General features: G+C 47.4%; 1 protein-coding gene across 5 annotated transcripts in view; it reads right to left on the reverse strand.

The window, feature by feature from the left end:
* LOC144763221 (potassium/sodium hyperpolarization-activated cyclic nucleotide-gated channel 4-like) overlaps positions 1–21613 on the reverse strand; it is a 1875862-nt gene that overhangs the window by 707523 nt on the left and 1146726 nt on the right. For all 5 annotated transcript variants that reach the window (XM_078648610.1, XM_078648611.1, XM_078648612.1 and 2 more), the window contains exon 6: positions 4275–4368. In XM_078648610.1, the coding sequence (XP_078504736.1) occupies positions 4275–4368 (94 nt within the window). The remainder of the gene's footprint in view (positions 1–4274; positions 4369–21613) is intronic.

The raw sequence follows: 21613 nt of genomic DNA on the forward strand, positions 1-21613 counted from the left end.
AACTGCATCAATGACCAGCCTATAGACGATGTAACTCCAAAAACATGACCAAAACAATTCATCACATTGAACTTTAACCAAATGTTTCCTTAAGGGATATTTGGTGTAATCTGTTGATTCTATTTTGATTTTAAAGGCACCACCCCAAAAGACATTTTAAATCTAATCGACTATTTTACAGCGAATGAAACTCACACTCATTCTGCTATTCACATGCTTAGCGTTCCTAACCCCATTCCTGGACCCGCCTATACTAGTCAATACTGCTCCAGGCCAAGAAGTCAGATACACTTTTAGAAATCCTTTTGGTGGCAATTGTACTAAACTCTGAATTACATTTTCACTACTTAGTAACTTTACGAAAGAAGTAATTTTTAATTTGTTCTTAGTCCAAAATACAAAAATGTGTTTCTTAAACAAATGACAGACTTTGTCACCAAAAGTTACAATAGGGGCACTTTGATGTCCCTTTTGCTACTTAATCTCATTTGTGACCCATATTAAGGCCTTGCAAGCTTCAGGACAGACTTCACAGTTTACTTAGTTCATGTCAAGAGTTAACCTAAGCTTATCAAACTGGATTAGTTTCGACTTGTCAATATTGCACATTTGTCCACAATGCCCTATGCATGCCTGTAAGCCTCCGTGTATGCTTTAATTCACACATGTGGGGGTTGTAAGGACTCAATGCATCCCACATTCTTTATTTAACTTTTAAGCAAATTGCACAGCTTTCTGGCACTTTACGTGGGAAGGTACGTGCAAGTAAATATATAAATTGGTGTTTTCCTATGAGTTTAATGTTTAGAGGGGGAAAGCATATATTGTCATCATAGATTCCCCTGCAGTCTCTCTGCCCAGAGATTCAATATACCAGAGACACCGCTAAACAAAATGGGGATCACAAAAAACGGTGGATGGTAAACTTTTTGACTCAATATTATATACTGGGACAACAGAATGTAACATCTGAATCAAAAATGGTGTGAAGAGAAGGGTTGCCGGCAGCCAGCTACTTTTCATCATATTCTGTGGGAATGCCTGCTCGTGCGGGATCTATGGGATAGGGCCACAACTTATATGTAGTCCGCATTGATTCTCTTCTTCTCAGCGCTTACTTGCCAGACCTGGACCTTCGCTGCTGGTGTGGCTACTTTGGAACTTTGAGCGCCTTCTCCCCTGCACAGCGCTACATCTCGCCGGACCCGCTCCGCGGGTCCCGCTTCGCGGCGCTTGCTCCCTGTGGGTGTTGAGGAGTGTAGTGCTTTGGACACTGTTGCTGTGGGCGTTGGCTGAAGCAGGGCTGCGAGCGAGGTGGTGCACGGACTCCGGCTCCCAGGAGTCCCTGCTGCTCACCCGAGTCACCTGGGACGCTCTCCCTGTTCGCCACGCCCCCCTTCTGACAGCTAAAATCACTGGTTTGTAATCCCTCGGCGGATTCTCTTCTTCTCAGCGCTTACTTGCCAGACCTGGACCTTCGCTGCTGGTGTGGCTACTTTGGAACTTTGAGCGCCTTCTCCCCTGTACAGCGCTACATCTCGCCGGACCCGCTCCGCGGGTCCCGCTTCGCGGCGCTTGCTCCCTGTGGGTGTTGAGGAGTGTAGTGCTTTGGACACTGTTGCTGTGGGCGTTGGCTGAAGCAGGGCTGTGAGCAAGGCGGTGCACGGACTCCGGCTCCCAGGAGTCCCTGCTGCTCACCCGAGTCACCTGGGACGCTCTCCCTGTTCGCCACGCCCCCCTTCTGACAGCTAAAATCACCGGTTTGTAATCCCTGGGCGGATTCTCTTCTTCTCAGCGCTTACTTGCCAGACCTGGACCTTCGCTGCTGGTGTGGCTACTTTGGAACTTTGAGCGCCTTCTCCCCTGCACAGCGCTACATCTCGCCGGACCCGCTCCGCGGGTCCCGCTTCGCGGCGCTTGCTCCCTGTGGGTGTTGAGGAGTGTAGTGCTTTGGACACTGTTGCTGTGGGCGTTGGCTGAAGCAGGGCTGCGAGCGAGGCGGTGCACGGACTCCGGCTCCCAGGAGTCCCTGCTGCTCACCCGAGTCACCTGGGACGCTCTCCCTGTTCGCCACGCCCCCCTTCTGACAGCTAAAATCACCGGTTTGTAATCCCTCGGCAGATTCTCTTCTTCTCAGCGCTTACTTGCTAGACCTGGACCTTCGCTGCTGGTGTGGCTACTTTGGAACTTTGAGCGCCTTCTCCCCTGCACAGCGCTACATCTCGCCGGACCCGCTCCGCGGGTCCTGCTTCGCGGCGCTTGCTCCCTTTATTTTTATCTGATTGTGTTGGTATTGCACCTTCTTTGGGGGGATCCCCAATTTCCTGCTTGTTATATGCAGACGATATCCTTATATTAGATTTAACACCTAGTGGGCTAAACAATCGTCTACATGCTTTGCATCTATATGCTGAACTCCATTTCTTAAAGATAAATATAGATAAAAGTAAAATTATGAGTATCTCAGGGAGGAAAAAAACAAAATATGAGAATTTTGGTTGGTCTGTAGGAGGTCATAGGCTGGAGGTAGTTAAATCATATGTCTTCCTGGGGAAAATTATATCCGATAACCTCAGTGACAAGGCCCACACTGATAATAACTCCCGAAAGGCCCTTTCACAAGGTAAAGGCTTGGGTGCTTTGTATTCCGCAACAGGAAGAAGACATTTCACTCACTTGTTAGAGGTTTTTAGGGCACAAATCCCATCTTCCCTTCTGTATGGGGTTGAAATAGTGAATATAGGGCAATGGGGTTTTTTGCACGTTACAGAATGAAAAATCTTACGTTCCTTAGCCTCCACTAACACTTCCTTCACAGTGGCTTCCCTAAGACTTGAATACGGAATTCGAAGTAGCTGGGTGCAGGGCTTAGCAGGGTTAGTGCGTTGGGTAGCCAGATTGGTAAGAGGGGAAGTGGGGACCTTAAGACATCTAATGAAGGTAGAATTGTTGGGCAGCCTTAGGGATTTTTCCTTAATTGTGAAGAATTTCAGGAGGGCTGTTGTACTCTTACAATTGGAGGAGAGTACTCTTTTTACCTTGTCTACCCTACAGCTAAAATTACTCTTGAAACAGGCCTCTTGGGATCTTAGTTTCAGGTTGGATAGGGAGTCCATCCTTGCAAAGAAGGGAATATCTCCTCTTATTGAATCTTATGTATTAAAATGCAAGCAACCCTATGTATCTTGGAACCTCCCTCACGCCATACGGCGTTTTTGGCTTCTTCTGAGGTATGATTTACTCCCTCTTAACAAGCTTAAGGCTAGGTGGTATCGATGTTCGGCAATCTGCAATTTTTGTAATTTGTCTATTCAGGACTTCTTACATGTTCTTGTTATATGTCCAGCATTACGCCCATTTCGTAGTAAGTGGTTAAGAAAGATGTGTTTAAAATTGAATATCCTAACTGCTGAATCTTTTCTTTTCGCTTTGTACAATCCACCAAACGAAATGTTCTGCTCTGCTTTTTTAAATGTTTTTTTGGATATTTATTAGATGATCATATCAATTGTGTTGCAAGGATTAATTTTGTCTTTTGTCAACAATGTGTTATTATTTTGTTGTATAGGTATGAATACCTAGTTTTTATGTATTTTCTTTATGTGGACCTCTTTTGAGTTCCAAAACATAATAAATAAACTTGAACTTGAACTAGTCCGCATTGGGAAAAGATGGTAAATCCGACGCCCTGCCTGGGTTTGCTTAATATATGGGACGATACAGACCTGACTGAAACAGAACAACAATTGGTGACTCTGGGATACACACTAGTCAAGAGGGAAATAACGAGGGGGTGGGGTGGAGTGGCACCGCCTGCAATGTCAGTGGGGCTTGGCTGAAAGAACTAGACAGGTGTATGGTATCGGAGAAAGAAGTTTTTATAGCCAGGGAGTGCCCAAGAAATGAGACAGGAAATGGTTGAAGTGGAACACTCACAGGGGGTAGATATGCGTATCACCCGTGGTGGAATTGGAAATGCGAAGGAATAGAGTCAGAGAAGTAATTGTTTAATGTATATATTTTCTCAGTCTTTTTACCAGATACGGTGCTGATTGTAACCTGCGAATAGTGTATGCAAATGATGTTTATCTGTCTGTCATTCGCTTTCATATTCAAAAAATATTTTTCTTAAAATGGTGTGAAGAATAGTGTATGATGCAACTATTTCTTGTGTATAGGAGAGATACTATAACATTGGGTTTGCTTTAATTGCAGAGGCATAGTATATTTTCATTCAAAGTATGCGTAATTTCTGAAGAATACTTGTACTTTACCTATTGGAAGAAATAACGTGGCGTAGCCTACGGATACCACATGACTTAATGTCCGAAATAAGGAGGACACATACTGATGTTCCATTGATGTATTCTAAGAAAAATGTGACATCCACAAAAGATTATTAACATTTACAGTATCATAAACCAATAAGATGAAACATGTTTTTCATCATTTACATCTTCAATTGCATACTTATCAATATTTTGTATCAATTCTGTCTTATGTAACAACAACCTATATCATGTAGTCGTTTTGCTAAATAATACACGATGGGTGACAAGACAGGTGCCCTTTTGATCTTGCCATGGTTCACAGTGCAATATGATGTATCAAAATGAGATTGTGTTGGCAGCCTTGGATGGAAGGAAGTTCCTTTTTGGAGCAGTATGGTGAGTAAAGGTGTAAATTATTGAAGTATGTAGCACTACATCCAAAAACAGTAGTAGACTGTATCAAACACATGGCAATTTTGAGCTCTATTTGTTGACGATTGATGGAAATGTAAGACTGGTTACAGAGAGAAAACTATTTATGTTCTGTTCTCTAGATTGACCTGCTAATATTGAGAGAGTTGGGTTGCAGATTATACAGATAAGGGACTTACAACGACCAATATTTCTCTGGTAAAAGTCTCTTCCTCAATATCATTACATTAGAATACTTTATGTCTAAGATGACAAATCTAGGAAACACTTTTAATTTTAAAATGTTATCTCCTCTCTAAAATCTCATATCACCTAGGAGCATTTAATGCCTGTACTGCGCAAGTAGATCTTTCCTACTCACAGTGAGTGTTGAATGGTCCTAGTACCTAAAGGGACACCCGTTCCATGTAGCACCAATCGCAAACTCTGCAGATGGCAGGGAGGCACCTTTCAATTGGGTTACAGGTTGCCACGAAAAACAATACACTGGTACTGCTGGCCTATGTGTGGCCACCCAATACAAACTCACTGAGATTTCGGCTTGGCTTAGGCGCTGTTGCAGAAGTAGGGGAATTCCAGTTCAAGTTGCTCTGTGGTCAGAGGCCTTCCTGCCCAACACAAAATGTGAGAACTGTACATCTTCATGAAGACCAAGCAGGTTCTTGGTAGAGGAGGGCGGGGTCAGGGTTTTTAAGAAGGGCAGGATGTAACTGATAATGGCAAATCACAGGGAAATAGGGAGAGAGTCAAGCTAGCCATAATCTTATCACTTCCTGTCCTAAGGAAAGGAAGGACACTGAGTGAACCACCAGATATATAAAGGCCACACATCAGTGTCTCAGCTGTCTCAGCACATGCGCTGGGATCCTGGACTGCACCTTCCTTGTGTTTTGCAGACAAATTGAAAGTGGGTGGAAGTTCTGGCTAAGAGATGTGATGGTGTCCTGGATTGTGCCCTGATGCCTCCTCCTTGCTTTTGCACGCTACAGGCAGTAGCAATGTGTAAAAGACCCTAGCTAATCTGAACCCCTAATGAAATATAGGGATGTTACCAGAGAACACAGATAAGTACAATCCAGTTCCTACAAAGACAACCAAATTCATTGGGGTGAACTTCGACACAGCTAAAGGGAGGCTATTTCTTCCTAGTCACTGGAAGAACAAGATACAAAGTCTCTTAGCAAAATCACCGGCTTCAGCGAGGGAATGGCTTGTAGTTCAGGGGGATATGGCCTTAACACTTTCAATAGTCCCTTGGGCTCACCTTCATCTTTACACTCTGGTTTGTCACCTTTGAGATTTTGGGATTCAGTGTCTCAGGACAATTGAATTGAATTGGCACTTGTAAAGCGCATGGCTACCATAAGGCCCCCCAGTGTTACAAACAGATCCCCCCCCAAATGACCGGCTTTAGGCGACCAGGAACAAGAAAGTTTTCAGCTGTCTACGGAAGGAAATATAGTAGTCCTGCAAATGTAAGTAATTTGGAATAGCATTCCAGCTCTTAGAGGTCATGTAGGAGAATCGCCTTCCCCCACTCCTGGACCTGTATATTCTAGGGACTACTGCCATGCATTTATTTCCCGAGCACAGGGCTCTGCTGGGACAGTGCGGAGAGATGATGGAGTGTAGGATGGGTGGACCTTTGAAAGACAGAATCTTGTGGGCAATGCAGAAGGATTTCAACTGAATCCTCTCCGCAACTGGGAGCCAGTGTAGGGAGGCTATAGAAGCTCACGCAGATTCTCTGGGGGGGGGTCTGTAAAAGAAGTTGGGCTGCACAATTCTGCACAATCTTAAGCTTCTTTATCGTTGATCGTGGAGAGCCCAGATAAAGGGCATTTGCATAGTCCAGACAAGAAAGAACTAAGGATTGGACCAGCAGTTTCCTAGCATTAAACGGCAGCAGGGGGAGGATTTTCCTAACCATCTTAAGTAGTCCATAACAGACTCCTGCTACCTTCCAGGATTGCTTCTTTATGTCTAGCTTATCATCGAGCCACACTCCAAGGCTTTTATTTGGTCTTGGGGGGAGGGGGGTATGCTGTCCAGACATTTGGGCCATAGAGAGATAGGACCTAGTGGAGAAGGCTTGCCTAAAAACATAAGGTCAGTTTGTGCTCCATTTAATTGTAGATTAGAGCACTCCATCCATGCTGACACTTTTTCCAAACAATTGGCCAAATTGTTTTCCTTGTTCCCAGATTGATTGAGGGAAACAATCAGTTGAGTGTCATCAGCATATGTTACAATCTGTATGCCAAAGGGTTTGACAATCTCGGCCAGGGGGCTCATATAAATGTTAAAGAGGGTGGGGCTCAGGGACGAGCTCTGTGGAACCCCACAACTCAATCCCATACTCTTGGAAATTGAGTTGTCCTAAAAGACCTGAAATGAGTGGTTGTCTAAAAAAGACTCCAACCACATTAGTGCAGTTCCAGATACCCCTACTTCTCTTATTCTAGAGATCAGCAGTCGGTATCGAAAGCTGCACTTAGATCTAAGAGGACAATTGCCGCTGAGCCTCTGGCATCCAGGATTTTCCTTGTTTCCTCACCATCTACAATCAGAGCTGTTTCTGTGCCCTGATTGGGTCTAAACCCAGTTTGCGATGGATGGAAGCAGTCATTTTTCTCCAAAAAGGTGGACAGAATGGAGTTAACATGCTTTTCCACAACTTTTGCGATCCCTGGAAACAACGAGATTGGCCGGTAATTAGCAAAGACTTCTGGGTCCCCACCTAATTTCGTAAGCAGTGCTCTCACCATGGCTCGTTTTCATAGGAAGGGTACAATCCCAGAAGCCAAAGAAAGATTGAAAAATTCTAGAATGGTGGGAACAACTGTATCGAAAACTTGGTTCAGAATGGTAGGGGGGGGCCACGTCACTAGGGGAACCTGATTTTACTTTATTAAAATAAATTTTTAGGGTTTTTATGTTCAAAGGAGGGAGAACCTCCAACATAGTAACAGGTGATTTTGGCTTATTTTCCAATGGGAGGTCCTTCAAAGGGGTGGTTGCTGGCATAAATACTAAATAAATAAATTGATTTTTTTTAAAAAAAGAATTCTGCTATATTATTGCAATGTCCTAAGGTATTGACAGCGGCTTAGGCTGGGGTAGTTAGGGATTTAGCAATTTTAAAAATTTCACGCGGAGAATTGGAAGCTGAGGAGATCCTAGTTGCGTAGTACAGGGATTGGGCTTTTCTGACTTCTAGTTTATAGATTTTTATAGCCTCTCTGTAGACGCACTTCCTCTCATCTGAGAAATCTTTCCTCCACTGCCTCTCTGATTGTTTGCATTTTAATTTTAACTCTCGGAGCTTGGGGGTGTACCATGCAATGCTCTTAGGGACCTTCTTATTGGTTTCCCATTTCTTCGTAGCCACCAAATCCAGAGAGGCTTCGATCCATTCATTGAATTCATGGTTGTCCGATTTTGGATCGGTTTCCAATACCGGGCGAGTGTTGTTAAGAGTGAGTGCACATGCCTCAAAAGAAAGCCTGGACCAATTACGACTAAGTTTCTTTACCGGCTCCAGTAGTGGGTCACTAATCAAGGGACCAAGAGACAAGTATCAGGTAATGATCAGTCCAAGGTAATGGAGTGGGATTCTCCACTATTAAGTTATTAATGTTGGTAAAGATAGAATCGGGAAGGTGATCTTTTAAGTGAGTGGGACTGTTCACTTTCAGATTAAGTGAGAGGGCACCTAAGCTCTCAATCAATTCCTCCGCGTTAGGTGAGGACATATCATCAAAGAGGACATTCAAATCCCCCAGTACTGAAAAATTGAAAAGTGAGCTCACTGAGTTGGCTATTATTTCGGGTAGGTTGCTATTAAAGCACAAGTTACTACTTGTGTAACGATATATCTGTAAGAGACATTAGTTAGTATTAGATTCCTTACCTTAGAATATCCCCAGGCGTCAGACTGGATCCGGAAATTTTTGCGTAGCAGTACCCTTGCGCGTCGGTAGGCGTTGTCTGCGGCTCCGCGTCCGTCGTCGGCGTCGTGGGCGCCGTGATGATGTCGTCGGAGTACTTAGACGCCGCCTCCGCGTGCTGACGTCAGTTCTTAGACACAGCTTTTCCGCGCCAGAAACGCAGAGCCATGTTAAAAACCAACACTGGTGCCATTGAAACTAGGGCCCTGAAAGGGGACAACCCTAACCCTAGATATTGGTTCGCAGAACGGGGAGGATGGGTGGGTCGGTAAGGAATCTAATACTAACTAATGTCTCTTACAGATATATCGTTACACAAGTAGTAACTTGTGCATCTGAAAGAGACACGCTAGTATTAGATTCCTTACCTTAGAATAGATACCCCAGCAATACCAACCCCGGTGGTGGGTCTGCGAACCAATAATCACACCAGAAAGTCCTGGAGGACGGAACGGCCAAAGAAGCCATCCCTCTGGACTTGGCTGTCCAGGCAGTAGTGTCTTGCAAACGTGTGCAGCGATGCCCACTTAGCTGCCTGACAAATGTCTTGTAAGGGCACTCCCCTGCCCAGGGCAGTGGTAGTCGCCGTGGCTCGGGTAGAATGAGCCCGCAATCCAGCAGGAGGCTCCTTTCTAGCCAAGGAGTAGCATGCCTGGATACACAGGATGATCCACCGGGAGATGGTCCTCTTGTGCACCGCTTTCCCCTTCTTCGCGCCCACGTAACCAACAAAGAGTTGGTCATCCACCCGGAACTGGCGTGTGCGATCCAAGTAGAATGAGAGCGCACGTTTTGGGTCCAGACGGTGGAGCCGCTCTTCCTCTTTAGAGGGATGCGGTGGCGGGAAGAAGGTTGGCAAGGTGATAGACTGCCCGATGTGGAAGGCCGTGACAACCTTGGGCAGGAAAGAAGGTTTGGTACGCAGGACCACTTTGTCCGGATGGACAGAAAGGAAAGGTGGAGTACAAGAAAGGGCCTGGAGCTCACTCACTCTCCTGGCAGAGGTGATGGCAACCAGGAAAGCAGTCTTCAAAGTCAGAAGGCGAAGAGGACAGGTGTGAAGTACCTCAAAAGGAGCGCACATCAGAAATGTAAGAACCAGGTTCAAGTCCCACTGAGGCATCACAAACGGAACAGGAGGAAACGTGTGCGTGATGCCCTTAAGAAATCTATTAACAATAGGGGACTTGAACAAAGAAGGTTGATCAGGCAGCCTGAGAAAGGCTGAAAGGGCAGAAAGGTAGCCCTTGATAGTGCCCAGAGCAGAGCCCTGCTGGGCAAGAGAAAGAAGGAAGAGAAGGACTTCAGAAAGAGGGGCATTGAGGGGATCCACAGCCTTTGCTGTGCACCATGCCACCAATCTGTTCCACCTGCAGGCGTATACCGACTTTGTGGAGGGACGCCTGGCTGCCCGAATGATGTTATAAACTTCAAGAGGCAAGTCAAATGGCCTCAACTGTCGCCGCTCAATCTCCAAGCATGGAGGTGGAGACTGGACAGGTTCGGGTGGAGGACCGTCCCCTGCTGCTGCGACAGAAGGTCCTCCTGAAGAGGCAGACGAACCGGGGGATCGACTGACAGACTGAGTAGCTCTGGATACCAGTACCTTCTCGCCCAGTCCGGAGCCACAAGGATGACTTGGGCCCGGTCGCGCTTGATCTTCTTCAGCACTCTGGGCAGAAGAGGTATAGGCGGAAAGGCGTACAACAGACCGCAACTCCACTCGCGACTAAAAGCGTCTCCGAGCGAGTGCCGCCTTGGAAATTCCAACGCGCAGAACTGATGACATTGCGCGTTCTCTTCGGTGGCGAATAGATCTAACCAAGGCTCTCCCCATCGCTGAAAGAGGCCTTGCGCCACGTCCGAGTTCAGACGCCATTCGTGATCCATCATGCACCGACGACTGAGCTCGTCCGCCCTGGCGTTCAGAGAACCTGCCAGGTGTTGAGCCACCAGGGTCACGCCCTGGCGTTCCAGCCATTGCCAAAGGCGAAGAGCCTCTTGACAAAGGATCCACGACCCCACCCCGCCTTGTTTGTTGCAGTACCACATGGCGGTGGTGTTGTCCGTGAATACCTGCACTACAGAATGCCTTCAGTGCCAGACGAATCGCCCGGAGCTCCAACAGGTTGATGTGGAGCCGGGTCTCCGCCGGAGACCAGAGTCCTCTGATCTCCGCCTCTCCCAAGTGGCCTCCCCAGCCCTGGAGGGACGCGTCCGTCACAACTACGTGCTCCGGTTGGGGAAGGGAGAGGGATCTGCCACTGACCCAATCGCGGTCCGTAAGCCACCACTGCAGCTGTCTCGCAGTGCCCTCCGAGATCAGGACGTGGTCGGATAGGTTGCCCTGATGCTGGGCCCACTGAAACTTCAGGTCCCACTGCAGAGCCCGCATCCGCCACCTGGCGTGATGCACCAGTAGGATGCAGGAGGCCATCAGCCCCAGAAGCCACAGCGTCAACCTGACCGAAACCCGGGATAACGGCTGAAAGATGGGAATCAGAGCCTGAATATCCCGGACCCGCTGTTCGGGCGGATAAACCCGAACCACGCCGAGTCCAGAACCGCTCCGATGAAGAGGAGCTTCTGAGAGGGGCACAGGTGTGACTTCGGCACATTGATGGAGAACCCCAGCTGGTGCAGGAGGTCCGCCGTCGTCTGGAGGTGGCTGACGACCGTCTGGGGCGAGCCCGCCTTCAACAACCAGTCGTCGAGGTAGGGGAAGACTGAAACCCCTAACCTGCGCAGATGAGCTGCGACCACCGCCATCACCTTTGTGAACACCCGTGGGGCGCTGGTAAGGCCGAAGGGGAGCACGGTAAATTGAAAGTGCTCGTGGCCCACCATGAACCGCAGGTAGCGCCGGTGGGCAGGCAGGACGGGGATATGAAAGTAAGCGTCCTGCAAGTCCAACGCTACCATCCAGTCTCCTGGGTCCAGGGCAGCCAGAACCTGAGCCAGTGTCAGCATCTTGAACTTCTCCTTCCGGAGGAAGCCGTTGACGTTCCTTAGGTCCAAGATAGGGCGAAGGCCCCCTTTGCCCTTCTTGGGTACCAGAAAGTAGTGGGAGTAGCAACCACACCCTACTTCTGGCCCAGGAACGTGCTTGATGGCCCCCTTGGCCAAGAGGGCCGTAACTTCCTCCTGCAGAAGTCGCAAATGATCCCCCGATACACGGTGGTTCTGCGGTGGCATGGCTGGAGGAGTCGCCTCGAAGGGGAGGGAGTAGCCCCTTCGGACGATTTGCAGCACCCACCTGTCCGATATGACAGTGCGCCAGTGGAGGTGGTGATGGCGAACCCTGCACCCCACTGGCGTCACATGGGCCTGAAAGCACGGACTAGGAGGGTTTTGAGGCGGATGCTGCGGGGGAAGGTGTGGACTGACCTCGCCGCTGCCCCCGACCGCCTGGACGGCGGTTCCCACGGCCGCCACCGCGTTGGGTATTGCCCTGCGGAGCGTGGCTGGCGGCGCGTGTGGGCGCACCCCTTCCGTGGCCACGAAAGGAGTGAAAGGCAGCCGATTGCTGGCGCTGGCCCGAGAGGCCCAAGGACTTGGCCGTAGCCCTGGAGTCCTTAAAGCGCTCAAGCGCATGGTCTGCCTTGTCGCCAAAGAGGCGACGGCCATCGAACGGCATGTCCATGAGTGTGCTCTGGACATCTGCCGAGAAGTTGGCGGACCTCAGCCAGGCGTGGCGTCTGACCGCCACCGTCGTTGCCATCGCTCTACCTAGCGAGTCGGTGGTATCCAGCCCACACCTGATAGAATACTTGGCTGCATCCCGGCCCTCCACAAGGGCTTGGCCGAGTTTGGCCCGTACCTCCAACGGACACTCTGGCAGCACTTCCGCGACCTTATCCCACACAGAGTGGGTGTAACGTCCCAAGAGGCAGGCGGTGTTGGAAGACCGCAGGCCTAGACTAAGGGATGAGAAGATCTTCTTCCCATACTGGTCATACCTCTTGGATTCCCTGTCCGGCGGGGCCGACGGGAATGCGGTCTGGGAATTGGAGGCCTGGATGACCAGGCTCTCGGGGGTAGGGTGGGAGGACAGGAAACATGGGTCGCCCGGGGCTGGGCGGTGGCGTCTGGCCACGTTCCTATCTACGGGCGAACCCGTAGCGGGCTTGGACCAAGTGCCCAGAAGAACGTCGGTCAAGGCCTCATTAAAGGGCAGCAGAGGCTCGGCCGAGCTTGACTGCGGTTTAAGGACCTCAGTGAGGAGGTTAGTCCTCACGGCCGCGACGGGGAGCTCAAGGCCCAAGGCCTTGGCAGCCCTCATCAGCACCACACTATATGTTGCCCCCTCCTCCGAAGCCACGGTAGGAGGGGAGACAAAACCAGTGTCTGGAGAGGTGTCCAGGCCACTGGCCTCCCCAAGGTCTCCTGTCCAGTCCTCATGAGACTGACACTCCCTGGTCAGAGGGTCCTCAGACCCCTCCCAGTCCTCTTCATCACCCATCTGAACCTAATTATATGAAATTCCGAAAGCTTCTCAAAACCTACCTTTTCCCGCAATAACCTCTCCACTCCCTCCTCGGCCTTTACCATTGAGTGTCTGTTTGCAATCTCAGTGCTGGGACGCTTCCGGGCAGCCATGCGCTATATAAGTCCCAAATTCATTCATTCATTCATCTCCTGAAATTCAGGGTTCTCAGCTAATGGGGCCTGTTCATAGAAGTGAAACTCCCCAAACGATGTCTGGAGCGGCGCCCATCGGGGCCGTCCCGGCGCCGGAACAGGAACGAAGGTGGAACCGGGGACGGTGCCGCCCGAGGACGGCGCCGGAGGCGACACCTGAGGGTCAGACGCCGGGGAGGTCATAAGGTCCACCGGCGACGAACCAGATCCCGAAGGAGGTCCAGCGGCGTCCTGCGGCGCCGGGCCCGAAGGCGCCGGCGGCGCTGGAACAACTGAACCCCTCGGCGCCGGGCCCGAAGGCGCCAGCGGCGTCGGGATAAGGGGAACCTGCGGCGCCGGGCCCGAAGGCGTCGGCGGCGCCGGGGCCGAAGCACCCGACGGCGTCGGGGCAGATCCCCCCGACCCGCTAGAGGTCCCAGACGGGTCCGCTGGGCCCGAAGGCGCCGCGGAGCCCGTCGGAGGAGAGAATTTCCTCATGGCCATGAGGAAGCGCTCGACCTCCTCCGGCGTCGCGTTGATCCCAGGGACCGAAGGGTATGGGGCTGGACGCGGCGCCTGCGACTCAGTCGGAGCCGCATGGGTGGTGTCACTCTAACCCCCGGCCGCATCGCGCGAGCGTCGGGGGGAGTCCGAGGAGCGATGATGCCGCTTGGACTTCTTGTGCCGCTTACCTGACGACGACTTCGACCCGGAGGAGTGCGGCCTACCCTCGGAACTGTGGTGGCTCCGAGCCCGCGACCTGTCCCTCGACCTCCCATGGGATCGGGACCTCTCGTGGCGCGGGACCGACTGCCGGAGTTCGAGCCGCCTGCTGGACCGCTCCCGTCTGGCCTTCGAAGAGAGGGCCCGGCAGTCGGAGCAGGCCTTGTCGTCGTGGTCGACGCCGAGACAAGATAAACACACGCGGTGAGGATCCGTGACCGACATCAGGCGGTCGCAATCATCGCAGTGCTTAAATCCGGGCATCCCTACGGCACCGTCGGAGTCGATAGACTTCGAGAACAATCAAAAGTGATCAAAAAGTTAGTAAAAAAATGACTAAGTTACTGCTTTTTCCAGATCTGCGCTTGCTGGCGCGAAAAAAAGAAGAACTGACGTCAGCACGCGGAGGCGGCGTCTAAGTACTCCGACGACGTCATCACGGCGCCCACGACGCCGACGACGGACGCTGAGCCGCAGACGACGCCTACCGACGCGCAAGGGTACTGCTACGCAAACATTTCCGGATCCAGTCTGACGCCTGGGGATATTCTAAGGTAAGGAATCTAATACTAACGTGTCTCTTTCAGATATGCCCAATAGCTCCTGGGGGTTGGTTAACTAAGACCCAAGAGAAGGTACATGTATGTGAAAAGCAAATAGCAAACAAAACACTTTAGATTTCCATTCTGATGCAGGTAACTCAGGATCTTTGATGTTGGCTCCAGGTGGAGTTATTGAGCAAAGATCTTCTTTCCTGCTTCCCACTGCCACAATCATTACTACAGATGCCGGGGAAAGGGTGTGGGGAACGACTCTACTGTGCCATTAGGTCCAGGGGAGATGGTAACCTGCACAACTTCAGAAGTATTCGAACTAGAAAGAATTAGAAGCAGTTCATTGGGCATTGCTTTTGCTTCATTTCAGCCCAATGATTGCCAATCAATCAGTAATGATTTATAAAGACAATCAGGTGGTCAGGAGCTTTCTCCAGTGTCAAGGGGAACAGTTCCTTCATTCCTACCTAACCAAGATCTTTTGTGTGTTGGGGGGGTGGGGGTTTAGAAATTGCGTTATCAGTTGAGAGGGGTGAAAGCCCCACTCAAATAATAAACAAAATCTGAGTCAGGGTGAACCACAACAGTCACTAAATAAACCGGTGCGCATCCCTCCGATATCTTGGCACAAAAGAATCAGGTTTAGAAGCAGTACATAAAGTATTTAAGCAACACACAACCAGTAATAAAGTGAAAACACAATACAAGCATAATACCAAACAAAATTAAGAGATACAGAATTGAGGCAAAATGTTTGAGGGAATACCATACAAAGGATATCAGGTCAAACAGGGAAGGGACCAGCCTCTTCTTTCTCTCTGAGTAATATTTCTACCAGGGAGGGAGCGCTTGCCTGTTGACCCTTTGAGTTGAGTTTTTCCTTCTTCGATCTCAATTGTTCTGCATCTTTGAATTTTTCAACAGCTATCTCACAGGATCAAGACCCCATGGCTTAAACCTTTTGGTACTTGCGTTGGCCAATGACGCAAGGAAAGATGGAAGGGCCACCCGAGAGGCCCGCCTCGACTTGGAAGATAAAACATGGATACAGCTAGAGTTTGGAGGGGATTTCCCTGTGCACTGCATGCTGATCTATGTTTCTTAAAGGAAGACAAAGAGAAGGTTTTAATGTCTGAATGGTAGCGGAATTGACTTTGAGTAAAACTGCAACCTGTTTAACATAAGCCACAGAATGGAACTATTCCTGGTAAAGGCTACGCTATGTACGAGGGCTGCGGTGACAACAAGGTTTGAATTTTGCCAAAAACAACATTGAAGTACCAAGTAGGTGAAACAAAGGAGTGATGTTGGATTCTGGGCTTTGTGGTCCGAATACTACAATCTATGACAATTGGGAAACTGTGCATTGATGGAACACGATTATAATGAAAATACTTGATTTTCAAAGGATTTTCCTTATATAAATAATAAAAAAGTACTTACTGTGACTGCATGAAAGAGAAAGCTAAGTGCATTTATGTTAAAACACCCATTGCCGCTTTAATTGAACTGGTGGACATCAGTCCTTCTTCAATGTTTTTAGTTACATTTAAAAAAGCTAACAAACCCATCAAGAGAAAACTGTGCATATGATTAAACCTCGTGGGAGGTGAAACGCGTCATGCTGCGTCTGTCTCCAATAAAAATCTGAAATAATGCTACAGCATGCTGGAGTGGCCTGTTTCATGTTGCAGGGAGTAGCATGTGTTTTGTGGATTTAAAAAGGTGTCTGGCACACCGAAGATGGGCCCCGACTCGCTTGGCTGAGGCGCTTTAATTGCCAGATCTGTTTTGCATATATATATATATATATATATATCAGAAGAAACCCGACCGCTTCTAGTCGCGGTCACAAACGGGCGCAGACCACCTCTCCTCCAAAGTGTATTTTGAATAATATCAAAACGCCATCACACAATTAAAGTGTCAGCAGTGCAAATTTATTGCTTTCCATAGCAGATCAAGTGCTCTCCTTGACGCGTTTCGCTCCGCAGGCGGAGCTTGATCACATGACGCGTCAGGAGTAGGCAGAGCAATATATAGTGATTAAAAGCCCAAGCGCCTAAAGAAACAGGACGCATGGGTGAAAACGATACAATCAAGCATAAAAATAACTGTTTACAAAGTTTGTTGGCAAACGAGGCAAAAGACAGAATTATAGCATAGTGCTTTGAAATTCCATTTAAAATCATTCTTCTGTGGTACAAGATGGTTTCCAAGATTGAATATATAGAGGCATAGAAATACTGGATAAAATGTCCAATAATTCATGTCAAATAGATGTTACTACCTCACTTACAATAACGGAAATAAATTTCGAATACAAAAGTGCTAATGCATAAATATGTACAATGCTACAAATAGGTGTAGATCCAATGGATTCAAGTGCTAGTGCATAGAGGTAGCTGTCATATTACCCAAATCATATTCGATTCAACACATACTTGTTCATATGCCTCATGCCAACTACCTAATGCTTGATTTAGTAAAGTGCAAGTGCTTAAAATGTGAAACAAAATTCATAATGAAACTAAGTTATTAAAAACACATGCGGCTGATAGCCCTACTTGAACTTGAATTCTGTCATTTACTATATTTCTCAAGAACACATCCTACTTGTGAATACAAATGTATCATTAAATTTTAGTTTTCAGCAACAATTACATAAGACAATGTCCACCACAGGAAAAGTAAAGAAAAAGAAAAGCAAAAGTTAAAATAGCATCAAACATTACAAATAATGGTGTAGCTCATCAATAACATTCAAACCGTTAGGGGATCTCGAATCTAGCAACAAAATAAAATATGCTTCCCTCTGCCTGAGTAATCTTTCTCGGTCATCACCTCGTCCGGGGTTAGGGACTGAGCACAATAAAGTATACTTTAAATCCTTTAGTTTGTTATCATGCACTGCCTTGAAATGGCGAGCCACCAGATAATTAGTGTCTGAATTCACTATTGCGCGTATGTGCTGTAAAATGCGCTGGTTGGCTGGCAACTTGGTGCTCCCAATGTATGATAATGCACATGTGCATGTAAGTTGGTAAATGACAAATTCACTGCGACAGGTTAAATGTTCATTTATTTTGATCCGCCTATCGCTGAACGCTGATGTATAGTGCGTGCCATTGACAGCAAATGTGCAGGCCCGGCAGGACGTGCATCTAAAAAAACCTGTTTTAGCAAACCAAGGACTTTTAACAGTAAGCTCAGGCTGGGTTTTGTCCAATGCATCTTTCATGGACGGTGCCCTCCTAAATGTGATTGCTGGTGACTTAGGTAAGATTGGGCCTAGAATCACATCAGTCAGAACAATTGGCCACTCTGCATTGATGATTTGTCTTAATTTACGCTCTTGAGAGCAGTAGGTGGTGATAAGGCGGACAGACCCCCTAGAAGCTGATTCAGAGGTTTCAATAGTTCTAGGAGTCAAAAGTTCGTCTCTCGAACGCCTAGATGCCTTTAAGAGTGCGCGATTTGAAAGATCTTTTTTGTAACCGCGCTGCAAAAACCTTTGCATGGAATCAGCCAAGCATTGGTTGGTAGTCTTAGAATCACTGCAAAGTCTTTTAATGCGAATGAATTCGCCAAACGGAATGCTATTGATGGTATGTGAAGGGTGAGCACTGCGGGCATGAAGGATAGAATTACCCGCAGTGCTTTTCCTGTGTAGTTTGGTGTGAATCTGACCCTGATCAATATAGACATGTACGTCTAGAAACTCAGCTGAGTTTGATGTTATGGTGGTAGTGAATCTCAAATTGCGGTTGTTGTTATTGATATCATTGACAAAGAGTGTTGCCTGTTCCTGTGTGCCCTTCCAGATGCTACAAATATCATCTATAAATCGCCAATAATAGGCTAGATGTTGAAGCCAGTGGCGATGGGCCCCATGGAGAACGTGCTACTCCCACCAGCCAACATGTAAACGTGAATAACTGGGGGAGAAGCACGAGCCCATAGCAACCCCACGCTCTTGATGAAAAATGTCCTTGCCAAATTGGAAATGATTGTTGGTTAAACAAATGCGTATCATCTCCAATAACATGGAATTGTGGTCTCTAAGCGTTGCATCTCTCATGTCAAGGTAGAATTGGATGGCTTCCAAACCGTGCAGGTGGTGAATGCTAGTGTAAAGGGAATGTCCATAACCAGGAAACAAAAATCAGAACACCAAGTGACTTGCTTAATTTTAACTAAAAAATCCGTGGTGTCTTTGAGGTAAGAGGGAAGTGAGGTCATGTGGGCTTGAAGGAAAAAATCAACATATTTAGAGAGATTTTTTATTGATGCTGCCTTGTGCTGAAATGATAGGACGACCGGGAACTGGGGTGGTGCATTTGTGAATCTTGAGTAGGAGGTAAAAGAAAGGGGTGATTGGGTGTGTTACACTAAGAAATTTAGCCTCTTCTTTTGTGAGAAGCCCTTGTCTTTGCCATTGACTAATGCTTTTTCTGGTGGTTTCGTGTGTTTTTAACATGGCAAATTTAGTGGTCTTAGTATAACAGAGGGGATCTTCTAACTGGCGAGCTGCTTCCTGAAGGTAATCAGATTTAGCCCACAAAACAGTATTCCCCCCTTGTCCGCATTTTTCACTATCACATTTGGATTACCCTGTATCTTTTTAATAAGCATTAAATATTGTTGAATATTATAGTAATTTTGTTTTTTACTACCCAACACAGATCTGTTCAAAGTTTTTAGTTCAGTGATGACTCTATCGTTGAACACATCCAGTGCGTCCTTCGGCATCAAAGGTAAAAACGTGGACTTTCCCCGAAAAGGACTTGGTGATGTTTTATTAACTGCAATTACTTGGCTGACTGTAGGAACTTGTTGAGAACTGTCCTCATATGCTAATGAAATAAGAGCTTGAAGACCTCCTAGATTTTTAACTTGTAGTGGTTGTTCTTCAGATACTTCAACAGGCGTTTCAGTGTCTTTATTAGCTAATTGCGGATGGATTTGAAAATATTTCATTAGCTTAATTTTTTCAATAAATTTGAAGACATCGATTCGTGCCTGGGTGTATGAGAAGTCATTGGGAGGACAGTATGAAAGACCCAAAGATAAAAGTTGTTCTTCTGCCTTCAAGAGTACCAAGTCAGTCAGATTAATTACAGTATTTTCTTGTGTTGATGTTACTTGTTCCAATTCCTGCGCAAGTTGCCCCATGCTGCGCCGGGCTTTGGTATTGCGTCTCCTGATGCGGCGCTTTTGACTGCCGCTCTGCCTACTGCTTGAGGAGGGTTCCGGGAGCGCAGAGAGTACCTCCGGTCCTCGCTGACAAAATTCAGCTCATCGACTAGTGTAAAGTTGGTTAAGTCAATTGGAACCGGAGTATTGGTTGTTGAGCTTTCATCAGACCCACTGTAAGAAGCTACTGATAAGTTATCTTCATTCACGGGGGCAGTGTTCATATTCGTCGTCTGTTTGACTCCTGCTCCTGGTTTTTGTTGGACTGACATCGCTTTGCGTTTATACGAGTCGTACTTCCTTGCAAAAGTGAAGATATGACCCGTGGCATAGTCCTGCTGATCTCGTGCGAACTTCTGTATCTTGCGCTCCTGAATGGTTTGTTCAAGTTTAGTCAGTCTCTGGTCAATTTCTTTCCGGGTTTTATTGATCAAATCAGTTTCCCCTGTAGCTTCCAACAGCCCATTGACACGGTCTATCTCAATCTATAGGGCTTCTCTGTCTGATTGGGCATACTTGATCAAGATATGCAACATATTTTTGGAGGATTGAAGGTTGTTTTCCTCCCATTCTTGTAGCATTTTTTGGTCGGGGTTCTCGTAAGTGGGGACAATTAGAACCCTCAAGCCCCTTGGAACACGATTTACATCTCGATACTTCTCGAGGGACTTCTTTTCCCACCATTTTGATAACTCGTTGCGGAGTAATTTCTCCAAAGTCTTTAGCAAATCCCTAGCATTGCTGATAGTAGCAGTAGCACGATTTTCATGAGGTGCTGTCACATTAACAGCTGGTAAGTTCTCGTAAAGGGCATCAGCCGCTGTTTCTCTACTCCTGAGCGCTTCGCTGGAGATAATTTTAGCAAAAGTACACGGCTTTCTCAGTATTGTGCCGTCACACCGCTGGATGGCTAGAATATATTGAATGAATGTCTTGGGAGATTTCCCAAAGCCCGCTTTAAATAACGTAATAAACAGTCAAAGTGCACCAGGTGCCCTACCGGACTTCACCTCAAGGATTCAAAGAGGTCAGCCGACCCCACCGATTCCGAAGCACCTCGTCAGGCAAAGACACCAATGCAGATATAGCTGAACAGTTTCAGATTTGCGCGGGGCACAGCAGACACAAAACTCCATAATATTGTTGCATACCACAAGCTCCATCATGCAACGCGCTTACACAAGCAGCCACTGGAGGCTTGAAAACTATAAATAGTAGGAAGTGCAAGGTGGGGTGTAGATGCGGAAAGGCGTCACCTTTGAGAAAGGTCAAAGTATTGACTGAAACGCGTCAGGTTGCCTCAAGCACAAGAATAAAAGGTTTAAATCTCATCGCAGGAGTGCGGCTCGTTTCTGCCCGTAAGGGAAGAGTGGAGAAATATATATATATATATATATATATATATATATATATATAAAACCAAGTATGCTAAAATTGATCGTGGCGAGATACTTAAAGAAATAGAAGCTCTGAATGCTGAATTGGATAAAATGCCTGTAACCGAGTACATCACAAGCACGAAAGCTGCAATGAAGGAAAGGTTAAAAAAACATGAGGACAAAATAAAGGTACGGAAAGCACATAAATTCGCCAGGGACCTGGCTGATTATGAAATTGGACAAATTTTTACTTTTGGCAGAAAATATGATGTAGCAAAAAGGAAGCAATACAGTGAAAAGCTGGCTAGCAATTCTGTGAATACTGGTTCCACTGTCAATGTGATTGAATCCTCCTCTAACACAGAGACTACGACATCTTTGAGCTCATCCTGTGAAAGCATTGACCATTTGGGCTGAAATAAAATCCACTTAAATATGAGTGAAGAGTTGGATTTTTTAGGAGAGGAGAGACTGAGAACATTGCGTCC

Source organism: Lissotriton helveticus, chromosome 6 (assembly GCF_964261635.1).
Source record: "Lissotriton helveticus chromosome 6, aLisHel1.1, whole genome shotgun sequence".
Classification (NCBI taxonomy): domain Eukaryota; kingdom Metazoa; phylum Chordata; class Amphibia; order Caudata; family Salamandridae; genus Lissotriton; species Lissotriton helveticus.